Source organism: Ursus arctos, unplaced genomic scaffold (assembly GCF_023065955.2).
Source record: "Ursus arctos isolate Adak ecotype North America unplaced genomic scaffold, UrsArc2.0 scaffold_14, whole genome shotgun sequence".
Taxonomy (NCBI): Eukaryota; Metazoa; Chordata; class Mammalia; order Carnivora; family Ursidae; genus Ursus; species Ursus arctos.
Genome location: NW_026622808.1, coordinates 55,425,655 through 55,445,612, shown reverse-complemented (window position 1 = coordinate 55,445,612; position 19,958 = coordinate 55,425,655). Strand labels below are relative to the sequence as shown.

The window sequence follows — 19,958 nt, the reverse complement described above, 5'->3', positions numbered from 1 at the left end:
TAAAGAAAAACCAAATCTGTCTGTAAAATTGTCTTAGTATCACTTCGATTCTTTGCTTCCTTTCGTAAGCAGAAATGGCTCTCCCTAATCTCCCCATGAGAGAAAAGTCCTACACATCTAGTCAACAGTTCTGGGACAGGTAGGTAATTAAGTTTGCTACCTTATTTCTCAGAGGCATTGGCTACATGTAACAACAGCTCATCAAATGATGGATGAAGACACAAGATGAAATCTAACACTGACATTCTCTTAAGAAAAGCTTGTACCAGCTTACCAGGACACTATTGCCTCAGGTGAGGCAAAGAACTCGCAGTGTAAGAAAGCGCTATACCCAGCCACCGTAGCGTAGTTCTCCTCATCTTCCGTTTGGATCAGTGGACGGACATCTATTTGAAAATGACATAAATACAGTTGTAAACGTTCATGTAAGAAATAATGAGCACACATTAGATTTTTCTATATCCTAGTCATATTAACAGAAAGGGGAGACAGCTGAATATTGCAGTGTATGTTCCTGAATTAGAAAACTATCCAAACTCAATACATTTCCAAAAGTATAATTTTAGTGGCGCCTAGGTGGCTTAGTTGGTTAAGCGTCTGACTCTTAATTTTGGCTCAGGTCATGATCTTGAGGTCGTGAGATTGAGTCCCGCATCAGTCTCTGTGCTGTGTGTGGAGCCTGCTTAAGATTCTCTCTCTTTCCCTCTGCCCCTTCACCCCACTCGTGCACACACACAACTCTCTATCTCTCTAGAAAAAAAACAAAGAAAAAAATAATGTATAATTTTAGTAGGAAAGCTAATGTCCAAATGTTAGGTGAAAGCTACTTTGATGATATTCCCCCCATGTTTTATGTGTCTGGAATTCAATCTACTTGTGTGCATGACCTTGAACATCTTCCCTTAGAAAATAGCAGGTAAACAGTCTGCTTACCTAAAACATCGATATTGGCATTGGCAAGGATAGTGCCATGGACATTTGAGGCTTCACACTGGTACACAGCCGTGTGATTCGGTTGCAGGTTGGTAAAACTGATTTCCCTGGGGGAGACAACATCACCAGCAAATGGATTTCCTGCAAGAGATTAAAGAATGTCAGTTTGATAAAAAATAGGACATTAAATATTTATATGCCATTTATTAAATGTGTCACACAGTATTTATATTTTAAGACCAGTTTAGGGTGAATAATAGTTCACTGAAGCCAATTTATAGAATTTCTTTGCATCAACCACGGGCTTTTCTTTCCAGACCCTTCTCCAATTTCAATCTTCCTTCAGATTAATATTTATTGCTAAAATATTTGTTGATCTCTAGCTCATTGCCTCTCCCTATCCATACCCATAAATAAAATTTCAGATTTTCTGTTCAGCATTCAAGTCCCACTATAACTAAACCTCACTTATTCTTATAAATTTAGGTCCTGATACTGCCAACACAAATCACGTGATCAGCATAGACTCCCCCCCCACCCCCGGTCCACCAACACTGGCTTCTTGGTTCCCCACTTGACACTTCTGTTCCTCTATTTCATTTTTCTTCCCTGATCTATACCATTCATTTCAATTGTCTTGTTTTGCTATTTAACCACTTTGGATACACAACTCATATATTTTGTTTTCACAGTAAAAGCAAACACTTCTTGAGATCAGGGGCTAGATTTTCTACTTTTTGGCAATAAATCCAACCTAACCCCCATCCAGGTATAATTCTGGAAATACGTTTGGGAAATGAGAAAAATGTAATATTTCTGGTGCATTTATTAAGGGCCAAAGAACTCTGCTGGAAACAGCACATGCGTTCTCATTAACACGGCTCAGAACCTGCTAGATCAGCACTAACAAGGCCATTGTGGAAGGAGGGACTGGATTTTGGAGAAGTGAATGACACATGCCAAATCCCCTAGGCTTGCTATGACACTACAAACAAGCAGTGTAAAGGAAATACATTAACTAGGAATGTTGACTAAGGGGCAGAGATGTTAAAATTTTTAGTTTAAATGACATTACAAGGAGTGCCTGGGTAGCTCAGTCAGTTGAGCTTCCGACTCCTGATTTCAGCTAGGGTCACGATCTCAGCATCATGAGATCAAGCTCCACGTCGGGCTCTACGCTGAGTGTGGAACCTGCTTAAGATTCTCTCTCCTTCTCCCTCTGCCCCTCTCCACTCGCACTCTATTTCTAAATATAAATAGATAAATTAATTAATTTTAAAAACCTTAAAAAAATAACATTAGAAGATTACCAAGCAACCTACTTTTTTTTCTTATTGTGTCTCTAATTTTTTAAAAGATTTATTTATCTGAGAGACAGAGAATGAGAGAGAGAGAGAGAGCATGAGCAGGGGGGAGAGGCAGAGGGAGAAGCAGACTCCTGCTGAGTAGGGAGCCCGATGTGGGACTTGATCCCGAGACTCTGGGATCATGACCTGAGCCGAAAGCAGACGCTTAACTGAGTGAGCCGCCCAGGCGCCCTTATTTTGCCACTATCATACAAAATAGTGACTAAGTTTTGGTTTAGAGAAAACATAGAATATTGCTTATTAAAATAGAAGATGAACATAATTTTACGCTTGACTGTGAGCTCCCCATAACCAGGACCTTGTCTGTGTGTTGTACACGGTGTCCCCAGTGCCTGCTTCGCAGAGCAGAGGCCGTCGGTAAATATTTCCTGAAATGACGGAAAACCATTTATGTTGGGTGGGATTTTATTCCTAGAAGGTCTCTGTGGTAGGCAGAGTAACAGCCCCCAACAGATACCCACGTTCTAATCTCTACCACTAGAAAATATTATACCTTCTGCGGCAAAAGGGACTTTGCCGTGATGATTAAGGTTCAGCACCTTGAGATAGAAGGATTATCCTGGATTATCTAAGTGGGCCCAAAGTAATTACAAGCCCCCTTAAAATCAGAGAAGTTTCCCTGACTGTGGCCAGTGAAAGGGAGATGGAAAGAATGGTCAGATATGCACTGATGCTGACTTTGGAGATGGAGAGGCAGGTGCCAAGGTGGGCTCCCTCTAGGAACCGGAAAAGACAAGGAAAGGGGTTCTCTCCTAGTCCCTCCGGAAGGGAGCACAGCATGGCTAACACCTTGATTTCAGCCCCGGGAGGCTTGGTTGGACTTCTAGCCTACAGAACTGTGAAATAATAAATGTACATTGTCATAAGCCACTAAATCAGTGACCATTTGTATAGCAACAGTAGAAAATTGGTACAGTCCTGTAGGGCAGTTTGTCTCTTGAGAACGCTCGGGATGAGTTGCTCTTTGAAGTTCTTTAAGGCTGCAAAGGACTGAGGCTCTGATCTGACTCCACATTCCCACACCCGACACCCAGCTCTACAACTTTCAGAGCTCGCCCCATCGTTATCTTTGGACTCCTTATGCCATCTGCCCATGGTAAACTCTGACTCAAACACAGCATCAAAAAAAGAAGAAATGAAACTGTAGCCTCAGATTTGAGATGACAAAGAGCTAAGCATGGCTCGACGCTGCCTTTTGGGAGAGGTATGGAAACTGCAGTGTTGCTGCATACAGGCCAAGGCTAACAGGAGCTCCCGGGATTCAGGAAAGCCAGTTCTCTATCAATATCAATCAAAACACACTAGTTCTGTCCTAAGTTGTCTTGGGCAGCTCAGTGGGAGATAATGCAATAAATACAGTGGGAGAAACTTCAGCTCTGAGACTTCATCATTTCTGGGTTCCACGTTTAGCTCTAAATTTACTGGGGTTATGTCCTCCATTAAGTAACATGACCTCCCTGAGCCTCAGTTGCCACATGTGCAAACTGGAGAATAAAAAAATAAAAAATAAAAAAGATCTCTTCTGCAGGGCTTGTTAGGAAGCTCATGGATACTGGATGCAAAGCATTTGAAAAAGGTTAGGCCTGTTACCAATACTAGCAACCAGTTTCATTTAACTTTGAAATACTACATAGAAAGGATATAGAATTGCTAGAACTATAAGCTCAGAGAGATTTCAGATCCTTTAGTCGGCTCACTGTCATCAAGCATCCCAACCTACAAATGGCTACAGCCCATTTGCAGGGCAGCAAGGAGAGCTGTGGTCAAGAGCTGTGGAAGGAACACTGAGCTCAGACTGCAAGGATGCGGCTTTGGTCCTACACCTGCCGTTATTCAGCTGTGCTGTCTTGTGTACATTTATTTTCAGCCTTGACCTCCCCATCCAGGAACAAACCTACCGGCTCTACTTTGGGAGTACATCCAGAACCCAACCATGACTACTACAAACCTAGCCCTCGGCTCGAGGGTCTTTCAGGCGGCTTCTAGCTGCAGTAGTCACGCAGTCGCTTCAATCCCTTGTGGGGTTTTTTTTTGGTTTTTTTTTTTTTGTTTGTTTTTTTAAAGATTTTATTTATTTGACAGAGATAGAGACAGCCAGCGAGAGAGGGAACACAAGCAGGGGGAGTGGGAGAGGAAGAAGCAGGCTCACAGCAGAGGAGCCTGATGTGGGGCTCAATCCCAGGACTCCGGGATCACGCCCTGAGCCGAAGGCAGACGCTTAACCGCGGTGCCACCCAGGCGCCCCTTCAATCCCTTGTTAATAGATTAGATCACTCATTCTTCTGCTCAAGAACGTCCAAGTGCTGCCCATCTTATGTACAATAAAACCCCAAGACTCCAGTCAGGTTTTCACCTTTTTATGCGTGATGTGGCTTCTGCACCTGCTGATTGATCTCATGTCCCAGGACGGCCCGCTCACTCAGCTTCAACCACACTGGCCTCCTTGCTTGACATCAACACTCCAAACATACCTCAGGGTCTTTGCACTCACTGACCTCTCTACGCTGAAGCTCTTCCACACATATTTTCATGGCTGCCTCCCTCACCTCCTTCGGGCCTTCTACTTAAAGGTAAATTACCACAGGGGGCTTACTAGTATTACCTTAGAATAAAATAGCATCTCTAGGTCCTGAACTTCTATTACACTCAGCCCTTACTCAGCTATTTTTTTTATTTTTTTATTTACCACACTACAGTGCCCGTTTATGTGCTTATTCGTCTATTGATTGACTCTCCCCGCTAGGTTTATTTTATTCACGGCTACCTCCCAAGCAATAAGGCCAGTCAGCGCCTGGCACAAAGAACGCATTCAATAAATATTACCGAATGAAAGAATCAATCAGTTAAATATGAATAATTGCACCTCCATTAGAAATGCTCATTTGGGAATTCAAAGCAATATGTGAATGTCCTTCATAATCAGTCAAGTGCCATGCAGATATACAATTTTATGATTTTATGTTCCAGAGAATCTGCGTCTCTTATTTTAGCATCCTTAACATTCTTTATAAACAACTGTTTTCATTTCCCTCTCATCTACCGGAAGCCTCATCTCTCATTTCTTAGTCTGCTCTTCTGGAGAGATGAAAAAAAAAATCTCAAATTTGAGGATATTAATAATGAGGGCTAAGGTTTCCTGAGTGCTTGCTATGTGACAACAATAAGTAAACAATAGGGTAACAGTGTCCCTGTCCTGAGCATTCTCTGCATGGTGTTTTCTTTAATCCACACAACAACCCACGAGTTGGTGCAATTTTCACGCCCATTTTACTGATGAGGAAGCAGGTTTTAAGAGAGTCAGTAATAGGCCTAATCGCACAACTAGTAAATGGTAGAGCCTAGATGCAAACATAGGCATTCTGGCCCCAGAGTCTATAAACTACCACAGTGTTCTACGGATAAGCCGCTATCCTAGATGGTTGACCACATTTACCTCATTCCATCACAACCAACTAATATTAGCTTTGTTGTGCTGTTAAAAAATTAAAGCGTTGGGAGATTCAGTAAACAGCTCAAGATCATACACCCGGGGAAGGTGCGCAGCCTAGATGGGACCTCAGGTCTATGGACCACCAGGATGTCTACACTTGACACAAGTGGGTCCAGGACAAAAGGGACTTATGAAAGTAACAGATATTAATGTAAACACTCGAAATTAAGCTTATCAACTGACAAAATTTGTTCTATCCTACTTTCACAAAGATACTCAGAACTGACCAGACCACTAGGTTCAAATTGAAGATTTTTGGACTTCTCAGAGTTCTCTCCTGGAAATGGCAGAGTAGGGAGAATCAGCCTTCGGCCTTTGTGCATCTCCACCCTTCCACGCCCAGCCCTTATGGGAGGATTCAGAGTCGACTGGACAGAGATTTTTCTGATCTTGAGTATTACTGCAGCTCCACTGAGAACATGGAGGGAGCCAGGAGTAGGGCCCATGGGCCCAAGCTCTGCAGGTCTCACTGGCCCTGTGAATTTCTCAAATAACAGAGGAGGCAGGCATGACCAAAGGATGGCCAGAGCAGGAGCTTATAAAGAGCAGAACCCAGGGCACCGTTTCCGTTGCCTGGGTCTACGCTAAGTCCTGACTTCCAACCCATGCTCTCGACCACTAGGTTGTTGCACCTATTTCTTCTCAGGGAGAAGAAGAGCAATCGGCTTTCCTCCTTGGATTCTCTTTCTCATTCACTTGCTTTATTTTCTTAACCATATTTTTATATACAATTAATGTAATGACCCAACAAATACAAATGTTATTTATGGCTTTTCCATAAATCTAAGCATAAATCAAACTACTTAGATGCAATTTTGGATTTCCTGGCTGGATATGTTTTGATGGTCCAGCCACTTCCCAAGTGCATTTTACACATAACCAGGGTGTCTGACTATCAACGGTCCCAGAGCACCACTGCCTTCAGCACGGAATCACAAGTGGCGTTTTCACTCACTGTCAATGGGGGAGCCATTCACTCTCCACTTGATTGTGGGTTCAGGTTCTCCTTCTGCCTCACATAACAAGATCCCACTGCTCCCAGTGCTGTACACGCCACTCTGAGGTTTCTTTGTCCAGCGAGGAGGCTCTAGAAGTAAAGTGAAGAGATCATGTGTGATTTCACCCATGTCAGAAGGTCCAAAACTGTTAAGGCCTGTATTTCTATAATGCACCAGCAGATGGCAGACAATAAAGTGTTTCACACTAGCTCTTTCTGGTACTTGCTCTGTAAGGCAAGGTGGGCATCGTTTTTGTGTTATAAGATGTTATGTGTGCATGTGTGATCTAATTTGGACTCTTGGCATGTATAATAAAATCAACATATATACAGTCACTTTATTCAGCAACAGAAGTATCGATCTCATTAACAGAAAAGGAAGGAGGGATAAGCAGATGGTTACGTTTACTGAACCCGGCTACAGCTTAATTTCAAGCTACCACAAGTCATCTAAGAAGGCTGATATTCCATAAACATATTTTGAGAATTTTTTAATGAAATTAAAATGTTCAGCATTTATTTTAAATATTTCTTAATGACTTTGTAGCATTTACCTAACCATATCTATATCTACTTACCGATCTTAAGAATTTGGAAAACAGTATTTTCCTAGAGACTATTTTTTGTAAGGCAGGGAGAAGGCAGTCTGAAAGCAACATTTAGCTTTACTGTCCTCAAAACAATGGAGGGAAAGATGTATTTAAATTATGTGCGTCTTCTCATGCTCTAATGCTCCAATAGTATAATTCTAAGTGGTGTTTCAGTACAGAATGTGACATTTGTCTTTAGTGCAAATATTACTGCCATACCTTGTCACCTTAAGTATATTACTATGTCAGGAGTGAATAAAATATTTAGATTAAAGTGGGGATGGTTTGGATAATTTGATTCCAGAGAAAATTGCACAATACCTGCAGGTAGTAATTCCTATCAAGTGTTGCTTGGTTATTTCCCCCAAGACAGTTTTGGATTTCCATTTTTGTCAAAAAGAAAACTCTTTTAAAAATACATATATGTGTAAAATGAAAAAAAATGTCATTTAAACTGCTTTTTTTTTTAAGTAAAGGGGAAACAAGGGATTATGTGAAAAGAAAGTGCCTATAAAAAGAAAAAATAGATATACAAATAAGCCTGGAAAATTCAAGTCCAAGCAAGAGACATGCCCAAGTAATTATTCTATAAGGTGTAGGCTTAGTTACTAAATCTTAAATTAAAAATGTGTGTTCATACTCTACAATCGGTGCATATTTAGTCATTCAGGTTAAAATGCAATCGTCCAAATTATAAATTGCACATGACTGTCTGAGATGTGTGTGTATGTGCCTGTCTATGCACATTTTTGTTGTTGTTGTTACTTTTGTCTTTTCACACAACCACAATAAAATTAAACATTTGAGTTAGAGAAAAAAGTTCCATGAACATGAAAATTTCCATTTTACAATAGCAAACTAAGACTACTATTTTCAGAGCAAAAATAAAATGTAAAAATATAAATCACAGGGATGTAACGTACAGCATGTTGACCATAGTCAATCATACTGTCTTGCATATTTGAAAGCTGCTAAGAGAGTAGATCTTAAAAGTTCTCATCACAAGAGAAAAACAAAAACAAAAAACATTTGTCAGCCATGAATGTTAACTAGACTTAGTCTGGTGATCATTTTATAATACATACAAATATCAAATCATTATGTTGTACACATTATGTTGAAATTAATATGTAATCTATCAATGATACCTTAATAAAATAAAGAAGATCATGTGATGATGACATTTCTTTAAACATACATGCATAAAAGATTAGGATTTTATTTCTATTCTCATCCTATAAATTTCATTAACACCTAGTAAGCTTATCACTCTACCCAGCTCTCCTGGCAGACCAAGGACTGAGCCTTGCAGATGCCATCTAACTTGCTCAGTGTCCCCAAGAAAAGAAACCCCATTCCGTGTTCTTGCCAGTCCTTGACCTGCAGACCCATAAACTGAGTAGCACTGAGACTCCAATGTAGATGTGATGTTATTCCTAATTAATTATTATTTTATTAATTTGAAACCAAGGTCATATCGCTTTACCAACTTTCACTTTGTGCTTCCAAATCCAAGCTCCCTCAACATCTATCCCCTGGAGGTTGAGATCAAGATTTTGTATATTCACTAGGAATCATCACTAACTTCACCTTCATCCTTTTGGATAAGATTTTTTTTTTTTTTAATAAATGCTTGGACATTTGTTTTTATGCTACCCAGATAAATAAAGAGATAAACAGCCAGGGTGGAATCTTACTCTTCCTTATTTCTCCTGTGCTTGGCACAAGAACAGACACACGTGGAGTAATTACGAGTTGGATTGAAATGATTGACCCCTAAAGACTCCAGTGAGAAAGGCACGGGGTGGAATGAAGGAGGCTTGGACAGGAGGGAATCACTGACTTCTAGTAATTCACAATCTCATAATTTCATGCCTTGGTTGAACCTACATAGCTAGTTGCTACTTTGTTCACAAAAGAACGCATAGTCAGCGTGAGGACATTGGTATGGGTCAAGATATTTTTGGTGAGTGAAGTAACACTGGGGACATGCAGCAACAGAGAACAAACATGTTTTCCAAGGCTTAGAACATGTAACTCTATTCCTGAAGGGTAAGATCTAGTTGAAAGGATGAAAAAAAGCTCAAGAAAAAGGAAGGAAAAAAGACTAAAACGGAAAATTCTGAGAGACAACATCATCACTGAATCCCATTCTTTAACCTATTATCCTAAGATACATGGTAACTGATGAAAACTACTTACATTGAAACTTAACTCATTTTGTTATAATTGTAAATTAAAAAAAAGATGACAATTTCTGTATGCTGTTAAAAACTGAGATGCAAATGACTGAACATTTAGAATATAATAAGCAAGTTAATTAGAGACGTTTATCACTGGAAGGAAAATGAAATGAAATAAAATTGGAAATTTGATACCTATAAAACAACACGGAAGCTATTTTCTTAGTAACGGATCCCTATTAAATATCTATATTCTATTAAATCAAAATTGTTAGGTTCATCAAACTTGGACTTAATTGTAACTCTTTAGAAATAACAGATTATTTGAAAGTGAGGTTTTCTTAAGTATATCAATGAATTGCTTTTGAGTTCATGATATCTTTTTAAGACAATTATGAGTATATAATTACATACAAATATTTTCCTTTTACACTAAAATTCAAAAGTCTTAAATGATTCCAAAGTTTACTACATGGACGCTGTTGGTAGGAGTTTATTTTTAAATAATTAGTTAAAATGTGATTGTAGTCATATTCTGATTTCTGGATTGAGAATATTTTAAATGCCATTTTAATATATCTCCTTATTGAATGTGAAATATTTATATGATAGATACCTAGAAAGGGTACCTGTACCTACTCAAGAAATCCTGGCTGGTTTTGCTTACACGTATCACAGAATTTGAAAACGCACACGGTTTTTGTACTTAGGATGTTGAACTTCAATTACAGAATTTGACTGTGTTTAGTAATAAAGAAGAAATATCACATAGACAGAGAATACAATATAATACATGCTTTTACTTAGGCACAAAGGGGTGTTTTCAGAATAGGCTCAATTTTCAAAGTTCACAGTAGCATTGTTCTGTGATCCTATGGTAATCCTTGTTATTTCATTTTAGTTTCTAAACAAGAGACCAAAAAAAGGGAAAGAAGGTACAGGAAAGCAGAAGACAACTGACTAAAAGTAAGCTCACTCGTGCTTATGATTAATGAGGCTTATATTTACTGTTTTCACACTTAAAAAAAAGAAAACCTGGCTTCTTGAGCCCAGTTTGCTTTTCACTTGCACGCGTGAAGAGAAACTCCTAAAACATACAACTGAGGGCACATTTAGTAGCTTCTCATTAAGGAGAACAGATTAAATGTTCCTAATAAAAACATAATTTACATCTCAATAGTGCTAATAGCTGTTTATGAATAGTGAGGACAATTCGTTCAGGAAACCTAGATTCCTTTGGAGTCCTACAGTCAACATTTTAAATTGTGTAATTAAGTTTACATCCTTGATTTTTTTTTTTTTTTTGCAACCCTTGCAATTCTTTTGAAAGCTTCAGTCTTACAGTCAAGAAAACCGTGGCCAGATTGTTAAAATATTCAGCTACCGTAGCAATGTTCCAGCCATCTGGAAGGATTTCTAATAGTCAGCAACTTGGAGTAGGAGCAGTTAACAATTAGACATGTCTGGTTTGTGGGTATGTGTTTGCACTGAGGCAAGGGTAAAGGGTTGCAGAAAAATATTCCTGTTGCACGGTGTAGTGGAATTACATAGGAGCATCAAGTGATGACTAAAAATATATATACAAACCTCTCAAACTCCTGCTCTCTGAATTTCTTTGTGAATGATTTAAAGTCAGAGGAATATATCACTGTTGGCAGCTGTTGATATTTATGCATAATATTGGTAATATGAGTAATATTTCCCCTATATAGGTTTTGCTTTTTTTTGAATCAAGGAAAATTCTCGTCTTTGGTTTTCCATTCGTCCCAACTTAACTAATCATAGACATCATGGGCTAGGTCTTAGAAACACAGTGACATTCGAAATAGCGGCACAACCAGAACAATTATCCTAACATTTACTTGTAAGTGGAATTTGTGTCTGAGTCTTCATTTTTTTTCCCCATTAATTAAAACAGTCAGCCTTTTACTTAGGTGTTTCTTGCACATATTGAAGGCTTAAGAGGTAAACTTTATTGGAATATATATGGAAACCCTTGAGCATCAGTCCACTAAACAGGATCCTGAAAGAGACGATTCCCTCAACTCGTTAAGCCTACACAGTTCTACATGAGTACAAATGCCGTAATCAATCCATTAATTTGATCAATACAGTCAACTAAACCATAGACAGGAGACCTCAACGTAATCAGACCCACAGAAAACGGTCTGCATCACTTTGATTCACAAGATGCCTTGATAACCCTTAGCTGCGGCGCAGGTACAGCTCCAATATCTACATGGTGTGATATGTAGATTTTTTTTAAATGATGAGATCATGCCCTATTTATTTCCATGAATACAAGAAACAATAGCTAAACCTCTATTGTTTATAAGGCTTGGGTTTACAGAGATGACTTGAATATAATGTGTATTTTGCATCTTTTCATAGAAAATGAGTATCTCTAGCACCCAGTCTACTCTTTCCTCGTAAGTAACATATAGAATGTCATGTGAAATCAAAATATGGACCAAAAAAAAAAATGTATCTAGGAAAGAACTAAGATGATTTGTCTGACACCCTCATTACTTTGAGGAAGAACCCGAGGTACAGAAAGATGATCAAGTCCAGCAAGTTAACCATAGCCTGGGAAAAAAGCTCATCATAAGACTCACCATAATTCCTTCCTTTGTAGTGCTTACTTCTATGATTTAGTATTATACACCGTTATATGTTTATTATAACAAAAAATATATGGAAATCATCTGTGTTTAATCCCTAACATGAGATCTTTTCTTGTCATTTGTCCCTTTTATAAGATATTGTGGGATAAATGACAAATCTGGTTGATTGGAGCATAATATAATCCAGTACCCACACTAAAATTAGAAGTTTAAATGGCTTACCTGTTCTAACATACATGCTTTAGAAGTGTAGGCCCACTACATGTAGCAATTCACCTTTTCTTTAATAGAATAAAAATAAATCAAGATGGGGAATGTACCTTCTACTGTAACGTGAAAATCATGAGTGGTTGATCCCAAGAAATTGTTGGCTGTGCAGCGATAATTCCCTCTGTCCCGGTAGGAGACATTCTCTATCTTCAAAGTCTTGCCGTAATTCTCCTTTGTTTCTCTTCCTTTTGGTAAGTCACCACCTATTTTGTTCCAGTCAACCTGTGGAGTTGGTCTGCAAAACAATAAATGAGTGATAAACATTTTTTAAAGTGCAAAATTATGGGGCGCCTGGGTGGCGCAGTCGTTAAGCGTCTGCCTTCGGCTCAGGGCGTGATCCTGGCGTTATGGGATCGAGCCCCACATCAGGCTCCTCCGCTAGGAGCCTGCTTCTTCCTCTCCCATTCCCCGTCCTGTGTTCCCTCTCTCGCTGGCTGTCTCTCTCTGTCAAATAAATAAATAAAATCTTAAAAAAAAAAAAAAAAAAAAGTAAAGTGCAAAATTAAGTTCAAAGAGCCTCAGAGGACACACCCCTTAACACGTTGCTTTTATGTATGCACTCGGAGCTCCAGTGAATAAAAATAAGTCTTCCCAGTGCACAGACCTGCACACCACCATCGAGGGTGAACATCAGATTGGATCAGGTCTCCTTTACTACTCCTTGAATAGTCTGCTTCTATGGAAATCAAGTTTCTTCTATGAAGAGGGCTGACTACTTACAATGGCTGAATAGGTATGGCTGTATAAAAGGGTGGACAATTGGACCCACAGAAATATCATACGATATTTTTCAAATTTTCAACATTTACAAGATATATTTCAAGTGTGAAATCTCCTTGTGGGTGATTTGGAGTGGCTGATAATAACTGCCCTCTTCCGTGTATGAGTTTGAAGAACAAGCTAAAGTAGGGCCCAAGAGTAAGCAGAGGGAAGCCGTGATATCCCCTCAATCCTAATGAGGCTGATAGTGGAGAACATGACTCAGATGTGACGGCCAAATGTGTTGGCTGGACCTAGGAACGGCCTGTTTTAGGACAAGGTGGGCTCTGCACAGACATGGCTACCCAGACGGCTTTCTCCCTCTGCTGGGGAAGAGGGGAAAGAGGGAATGAACCATATCTCCCTTGCTTAGAGAGATGAGATCACCCAATCAAAACAAGCAAAAAAAGCAAAAGCAAAACTAAACTAAAAGCAAACTGATAACATGTCACACATCAAGAGGATAACTTTCTCCACCTCAGGGAGGAAAACAGGAGTGGGGAATCAAGCCAGCTGGGTTTAAGAAAAATCTCAGCTCCTGAAAACTAGACAAGTAGAGAATGGGTGACTCTTGTGATTTAAAAACTATGTGGAGGGGTGTCTGGGTGGCTCAGTCAGTTAAGTGGCCAACTCTTGGTTTCAGCTCAGGTCATGATCTCAGGGTCGTGAGGTCGAGCCCCCTGTCGGGCTCCACACTTAGCAGGGAGTCTGCTTGAGATTATTTCTCTCTCCCTCTACCCTTCCTATCACTTGCTCTGTTCTCTTTCTCTCTCTAAAATAAATAAATAAAATCTTTTAAAAAAAATTATGTGGAAAGCATTGATGGCTGATTTTAACTGATAATTTTTTTATTTCTCCCCTCCAGTTGGGCTACATGAGTGGAATAAACTTTATTTTGCTATTTTTAATGATGCTGCTTTTCCTTCCCCACTCTATTTTTATTATTAATAGCTATAAGATATCGATATGGTCTAAAGATAGGCATTATTATCATCACTTTACCAGTGAGGATTCTGAAGCTCCAAGAAGTTAATGAATTTGCTTAAAGTCACTGGGGTAATAAATGACATGTTAGAACTTAAGTTTTCCCAACACTAAACTTGTCCTCTCTACCACTGTGTCCTATTATATTTGTGCTTTTTCCATCCCCTTTTCCTTCTTAACTGTACATTCTTGGAATATATACTTGTAGCCAAATTAATTAGCTATTTGTTGATAACTGAACAATTACCTCATATTGTCTCTGTCAGTTATCTCAGATTGTATTGATCAGGCAACAGTTAAAATAATTCCATTATTATGCAAAAATATATATTGGAGGTAAAGATGTAGGTCCTTTAATTTAAACACATTTACTTTCTTCCCCTCCTCCATTCAAGGCTCAAGCGCTTCCCTGCTATACAAATCTGGAACCACTAGTTTATATCTGACCAGGCTGAGAGCACAGGGCACACTTCTGGGGAAACAGCAATGATGCTCAGACAGGCAGCTGGGAGAGGATATTAGCTGCCGGCTTCCTGAGCACCCCACCCTAACAGGATGCAGAACTCAAGTCTCCTAACTGCTTGCTTTCCACGCCATCTGTCAAAATGGCAGTTTGCCAAATTACAGGCTGCTCTGGACCTCGGTTCCTCCAAACCAGTTTTTCCATGAGTCCAGGCTTTAATAGTGCAAGCATCTCACTTTCTGCAGGATTTTTTTTTTTTTTCTTTTTGCCAGTCCTCAAAAACCAGTCTAATCCTCCATACCTATCCCTTGAAAGAACAGAATAAAATGATTATCTGTAAGTATCCGGTGAACAGGAGACCTAATTGATCTAGGGACATGTCAATCCCATTCCGAGGATGTCCAGTTATATTCTTGTCAATTTTTTTTCTTTCTCTCTCTTTTTTAAATTTAAGGTACATTTACTAACAGTATTTGAGCAATGAAATTTTGAGGGAAAATATACCGCTTAATCCCTTTTAATATACAAACATGTACTAGCTCATAATCTCACATTTTTGTTCAGGTCCTTGTCCTTCAGCCCATTTTTGTTTGTATACTTCTTTACACTTCCTACATTTCTACAATGTAGCATCTTGCAATAGAATCACACCTGGCTTATGAATTTACGAAACAGAGAGGCGCAAGAGAGAAGAAACCGTGGGAGCCCAGTGGTGAACGGAGGGAAGCGACAATACGCCCCTCTAACCCTAACGCGGCTTTTCCAGGGTGGGAGTGGGTGAATTGGCCCATGAATGTGCACTTCCCACTCACTGCCTCTTCTTCCGAAGGAGATTCACAGTGTCATTTTAACTTCAAAATTTCTGCCTTCTTCACAGAATCTGTAGAATCGAAACCCTGTTTAGTTTTTCCTGTTTTAATTAATAGTATCAACATTTTCATTATGACCGACCATCTACTGAAACAGCTACTACGGGCCCCTTCTTCCGGTTCAGAAAGAGTGCCATGCTTTGTTTCCCCCCGCCCCTCCCCTTAACTGAACAGAACCGTTCATTTGGTTGAAATAGATGGAAATACATTAAATTTAGAGGTAGTTCAGGGTCTGGAGGCAGATAGGATGGAATTCCAGCTGCACTTTACGCCAGCTCGAAGAAGAGAATTCCAGCCTCTGGGCTTCATCTACCTAACCTGCAAATGGGAGTAACGACAGCCCTGCAATGTGGTGAGGATACAACGAGCTAATACACGTAAAGAGCAAAACAGGGTGCCTGGCACCGAAGAAAGAGAACAACGTCCCAGTTATAATGACGTGTTACCACAGAACACTAATGGCTTCAAAACTTCTTAGAAAATAATTTTCAAAGAACTCCAAAAATTTTACAACGTAAAATCTGAAAGAGGGCCACATAAGATAGATCATCCAACACAGACCCAACATGAGTAAGAAGAAACCAGTCGAGGGGAAAACGCCTTGACAATCAGGAATCATCCCGTCCCAAGGACAACAGATAGTCATGTCCATTTTATTTTTATATATTGCTTCAAGGCATTGCATTTTCCAAAAAGCACACGAGAGCATTTCTGTTATTTTGAAAAATCTGTGCAGTTTTCAGCCAACTCAAAAGGCAAATTATGACATTTGTGGGAAATAAGAAGAAAGAATTACGGAAATGTTCACCCTGCCCAAAGAGTCAACCAAGAATAGTGAATCCTGAAAGAAAGGAGTTGCTGCCACTGTAAATATCTATGAATAAGAACAACAGAGCAGGTGGTTACCATCATGATTCAGACTGAACCTGAGGCTTTCATCTTCTCTCACAATACAGAGATCAAACTTCTGGAACAGAGGCCATGTCACAAGGCACATCTAACTAGTTAACATCAAATATACTTTGGCAACCTCAAACACATAAGCTACTAGCTCTTTTTTTTTGAAGATTTATTTATTTGTTATTTGAGAGAGAGAGTGCACATGTGGGGGGAAAGGGCAGAGGGAGAGGGAGAGAGAGAATCCCACACTGAATCCCCGCTGAGAATGGAGCCCTATGCAGGGTTCAATCTCATGACCCTGAGATCATGACCTGAGCTGGAATCATGAGTCGGACACACAACCGGTTGAGTCACCCAGGGACCCTGCAACCTGCATGTCTTTGATGGATGGAAAGAGACATTTGCAAAGCCTAGAGGTTGCAAAACCATTAAAATTGACTCTTTTTCTTCAAAAACCAATTTAAAATCACCCACTCAGAATATATACTGAATTATGAATGACCACAATTTTTAAAATTTCAAATTCTACTTCACTAACCAGGTGCCCAGCCAAAAGAAAGCCTGAGCTTACAAGCTAATTACGTAAACTCAGGCATTGGGATGGGGGAGTGTATTTTCCCATGGTATTCCCACTGGTAGCAATGGACATGTGGTAGTAAGCATATAGGGATGGTGGCAGGAAAAAGGCAACCTTTCGTGACTCAGAATTAAATAAGATGGTCCTTATTTGCATAGAAATTCTATTTGCATAGAAATTCTATTTGCATAGAATTACTCAACAAATGTAACAATTTTAAGAAATGACCCAGTGAAATTTCCTTAGGTGTTTTTTGGAGGATTTGGAAACATGCACTGATTTTTCAGATAAGAAAAAGTTGAGTTAATTATATTATTGGGTGAAGCTCTCTAAAATTACATGTCCGGACCTCCTCGTATGCAAAGGGCAACAGGGTGAAATAATAGGGAGATAAACCTCCTTGGAGCCTGAAAAGGAATCAGAGCTCGTTGCATAACAAGAAGGAGTGGGACAAAATGTGATAGCAGAGAGACAAAAACCTGGCAGCGACAATAAGAGGCTGACAAGGACCAACCTCTAAGGATGGCATCTTCCCACTGACTTAGGTAAGGAGAATGTTGTCATTGTCACCTCCATTCACACTATCACAAACTGACAGAACAATCTAATTATAAATCAATCTCAGTCACAGCCTGAAATCTGTAAAGTGTAAATTACTTCCTCCAGAAATGTAGTAACAGAATTTTTTTTTTTTAAGAAATCATTTTAAAATGTGTACCTAGGATGAACTGCTTAACTGAGGCATTATCCTATACAAAAATGGATGGACAAAGTCATGAACAGGGGTCGAGTTACTCACAGGCCTTCAGCAAAACACTCCAGCAGCAGGGTGTCCCCTTTGAGGATGGTAACTGAAGACTCACTGCCACTTTCAGGAGGAGGCAACAGCAGTCTGGGTTTTCTTTGCTTGATCGAATTTGCTGTAATACAGAAAAGAAGAGTCACAAACTTCTTCCAGACTAAGAGCATTAAAATCCTGTGGCACTAAATCTTCCTTAAAACATACTTAAGCATATATACCTATCTGTACCTACGTATATATACATAGACACATTTTTAATAAATTACCATTTACCATTTAAATAGACTCCATTCTTTTTTTTTTTTTTTTAAGATTTTATTTATTTATTTGACAGAGAGAGAGACAGCCAGCGAGAGAGGGAACACAAGCAGGGGGAGTCGGAGAGGAAGAAGCAGGCTCCCAGCGGAGGAGCCTGATGTGGGGCTCGATCCCAGAACGCCGGGATCACGCCCTGAGCCGAAGGCAGACGCTTAATGACTGAGCCACCCAGGCACCCCAAATAGACTCCATTCTTACCATGAAGCATGGGTTGTCCCTGAATTAACTTAGTGGAGCACCAAGTTTTAAGAAGGTTATGATTTAAACCACATCTTCAAATTCCAGAAGTTCAAGATAATTAGTTTCTTGATGAAAGCCCTTAAAAGTTAACTGGTAGTCTATGATTTTATATTCTACACTTTAATCATACCTGGCTATGTTTGATGGTAGTATATGTATTTTTTTAATTTAAATTAATGTACTTAAGTATTTGATAAGATTCTTGCTATAATACAGCTCCCTAAGCTTCGCTCCCAGAAATTCTGATTCAGGAAGTCTGTGGTGGACCCCATGCATCTATGAAGTTATCAGGCTCTTTGAGATGAGTCTATTTAACAGTCTCACACACTCAAAGAGAAACGCTATTGTAGGGAACGATTAGCAAGCACTCTCACTAACTACATGTTGAAACATTTCATTTGTTACTTCTCAAGAGTACTTTTCAAATACAATGGCAAATGAGGTCTTCCATTTTCAATGTAAATTTTAACAGCATTTCCAAATGTTCACACAATTTTTTTTTTTTCCTATCCAATATCAGTGTGATTTGACATGACGTGGAAAGTGCAACAGCTGACAGAGTAGAGAAATGAAGGGACTGGTAGCAGTGTTTACATGCGACAGCTTCCTTACAAGTGTTTATCCAAAGATAATTGTTGAACACATACTATATGCAATTATTTTTTACTGAGTGCTATAAAGATACAATATACATGACTGGGTTTTTGACCTCAATGATTGTGAAGGTGGGGATGTACACTAATCAGTCCATCGTCAAACTAAGGGTACACCAAAAAGAGCCCTCAGCCAGCCCTTGTGATGTCGCCAGTGTATCGGATATCTAGATGAAGCCACTGGTCCCAATGGTATGAAGAACATGTGATGCATTCAAGTAAAGGATTCTTCTCCTTGTGGTAAACTAGCTTACTATAGAATTCAGGTTTACTCAGGCAACTTCCATAAAACACTAGTTCTAGTAGCTGTTCTGTGGGGGGAAAAATGAAATATTTCACAGACAAATGAGTTTGGAAAACGTTGCAGACTGTATTCTTTCTCAGAGTTACAATGGACAGTCCCGTGTTAAGTATGCTGAGAAGTCTTACTAGAAAAGTAACCATTTAACTTTACTAAATTTAGTGTTTCTCTACTTCTGTTGATACTCAACCATTTCTTTTTCCTTTCTGCATGTAATAGCTATCAACCAAAATGTCACTCAACCATGACAGGACATTTTGGGAGATGCAAAATAATTACTCCATTAAAAAATATGCATATATATATATATGTGAGTGTATGTGTATTTGTCTATATGAATTATATTATCTATGTAGTTATACATTTACCAAGTGATGAATTTATAAATATCATTCCTTTGCACATATTTAAGGGAGGAGGGGGTAAAAGAAACCTCTACGCTCAGGGGTTTTCCTTTATAAAAACATTAGTATTTCAATATACTCATGAAGACATTAAAGGAAAAATTTAAATTCTGAGATGACAATGAGCTACAAAAGGTAAAAATAAATGCCAACACTCTTCATGTGATCAACTTACCCTTGGAACCAATTTCTGTGGATGAACTTGAGTCATTAGCATGCCTTACTGAAATAAAA

At 39.2% G+C, this 19,958-nt stretch overlaps 1 protein-coding gene across 8 annotated transcripts in view; it reads right to left on the bottom strand.

Moving 5' to 3' along the window:
- The window catches only part of CHL1 (cell adhesion molecule L1 like), a 205,802-nt gene that overhangs the window by 36,664 nt on the left and 149,180 nt on the right, over window positions 1-19,958 (bottom strand). For all 8 annotated transcript variants that reach the window (XM_048227050.2, XM_044385018.3, XM_057311886.1 and 5 more), the window contains 6 exons: window positions 19,900-19,947; window positions 17,806-17,926; window positions 12,505-12,689; window positions 6,746-6,877; window positions 934-1,074; window positions 275-386 (listed from right to left, as the gene is read on the bottom strand). In XM_048227050.2, coding sequence (XP_048083007.2) covers window positions 275-386; window positions 934-1,074; window positions 6,746-6,877; window positions 12,505-12,689; window positions 17,806-17,926; window positions 19,900-19,947 — 739 coding nt within the window. The remainder of the gene's footprint in view (window positions 1-274; window positions 387-933; window positions 1,075-6,745; window positions 6,878-12,504; window positions 12,690-17,805; window positions 17,927-19,899; window positions 19,948-19,958) is intronic.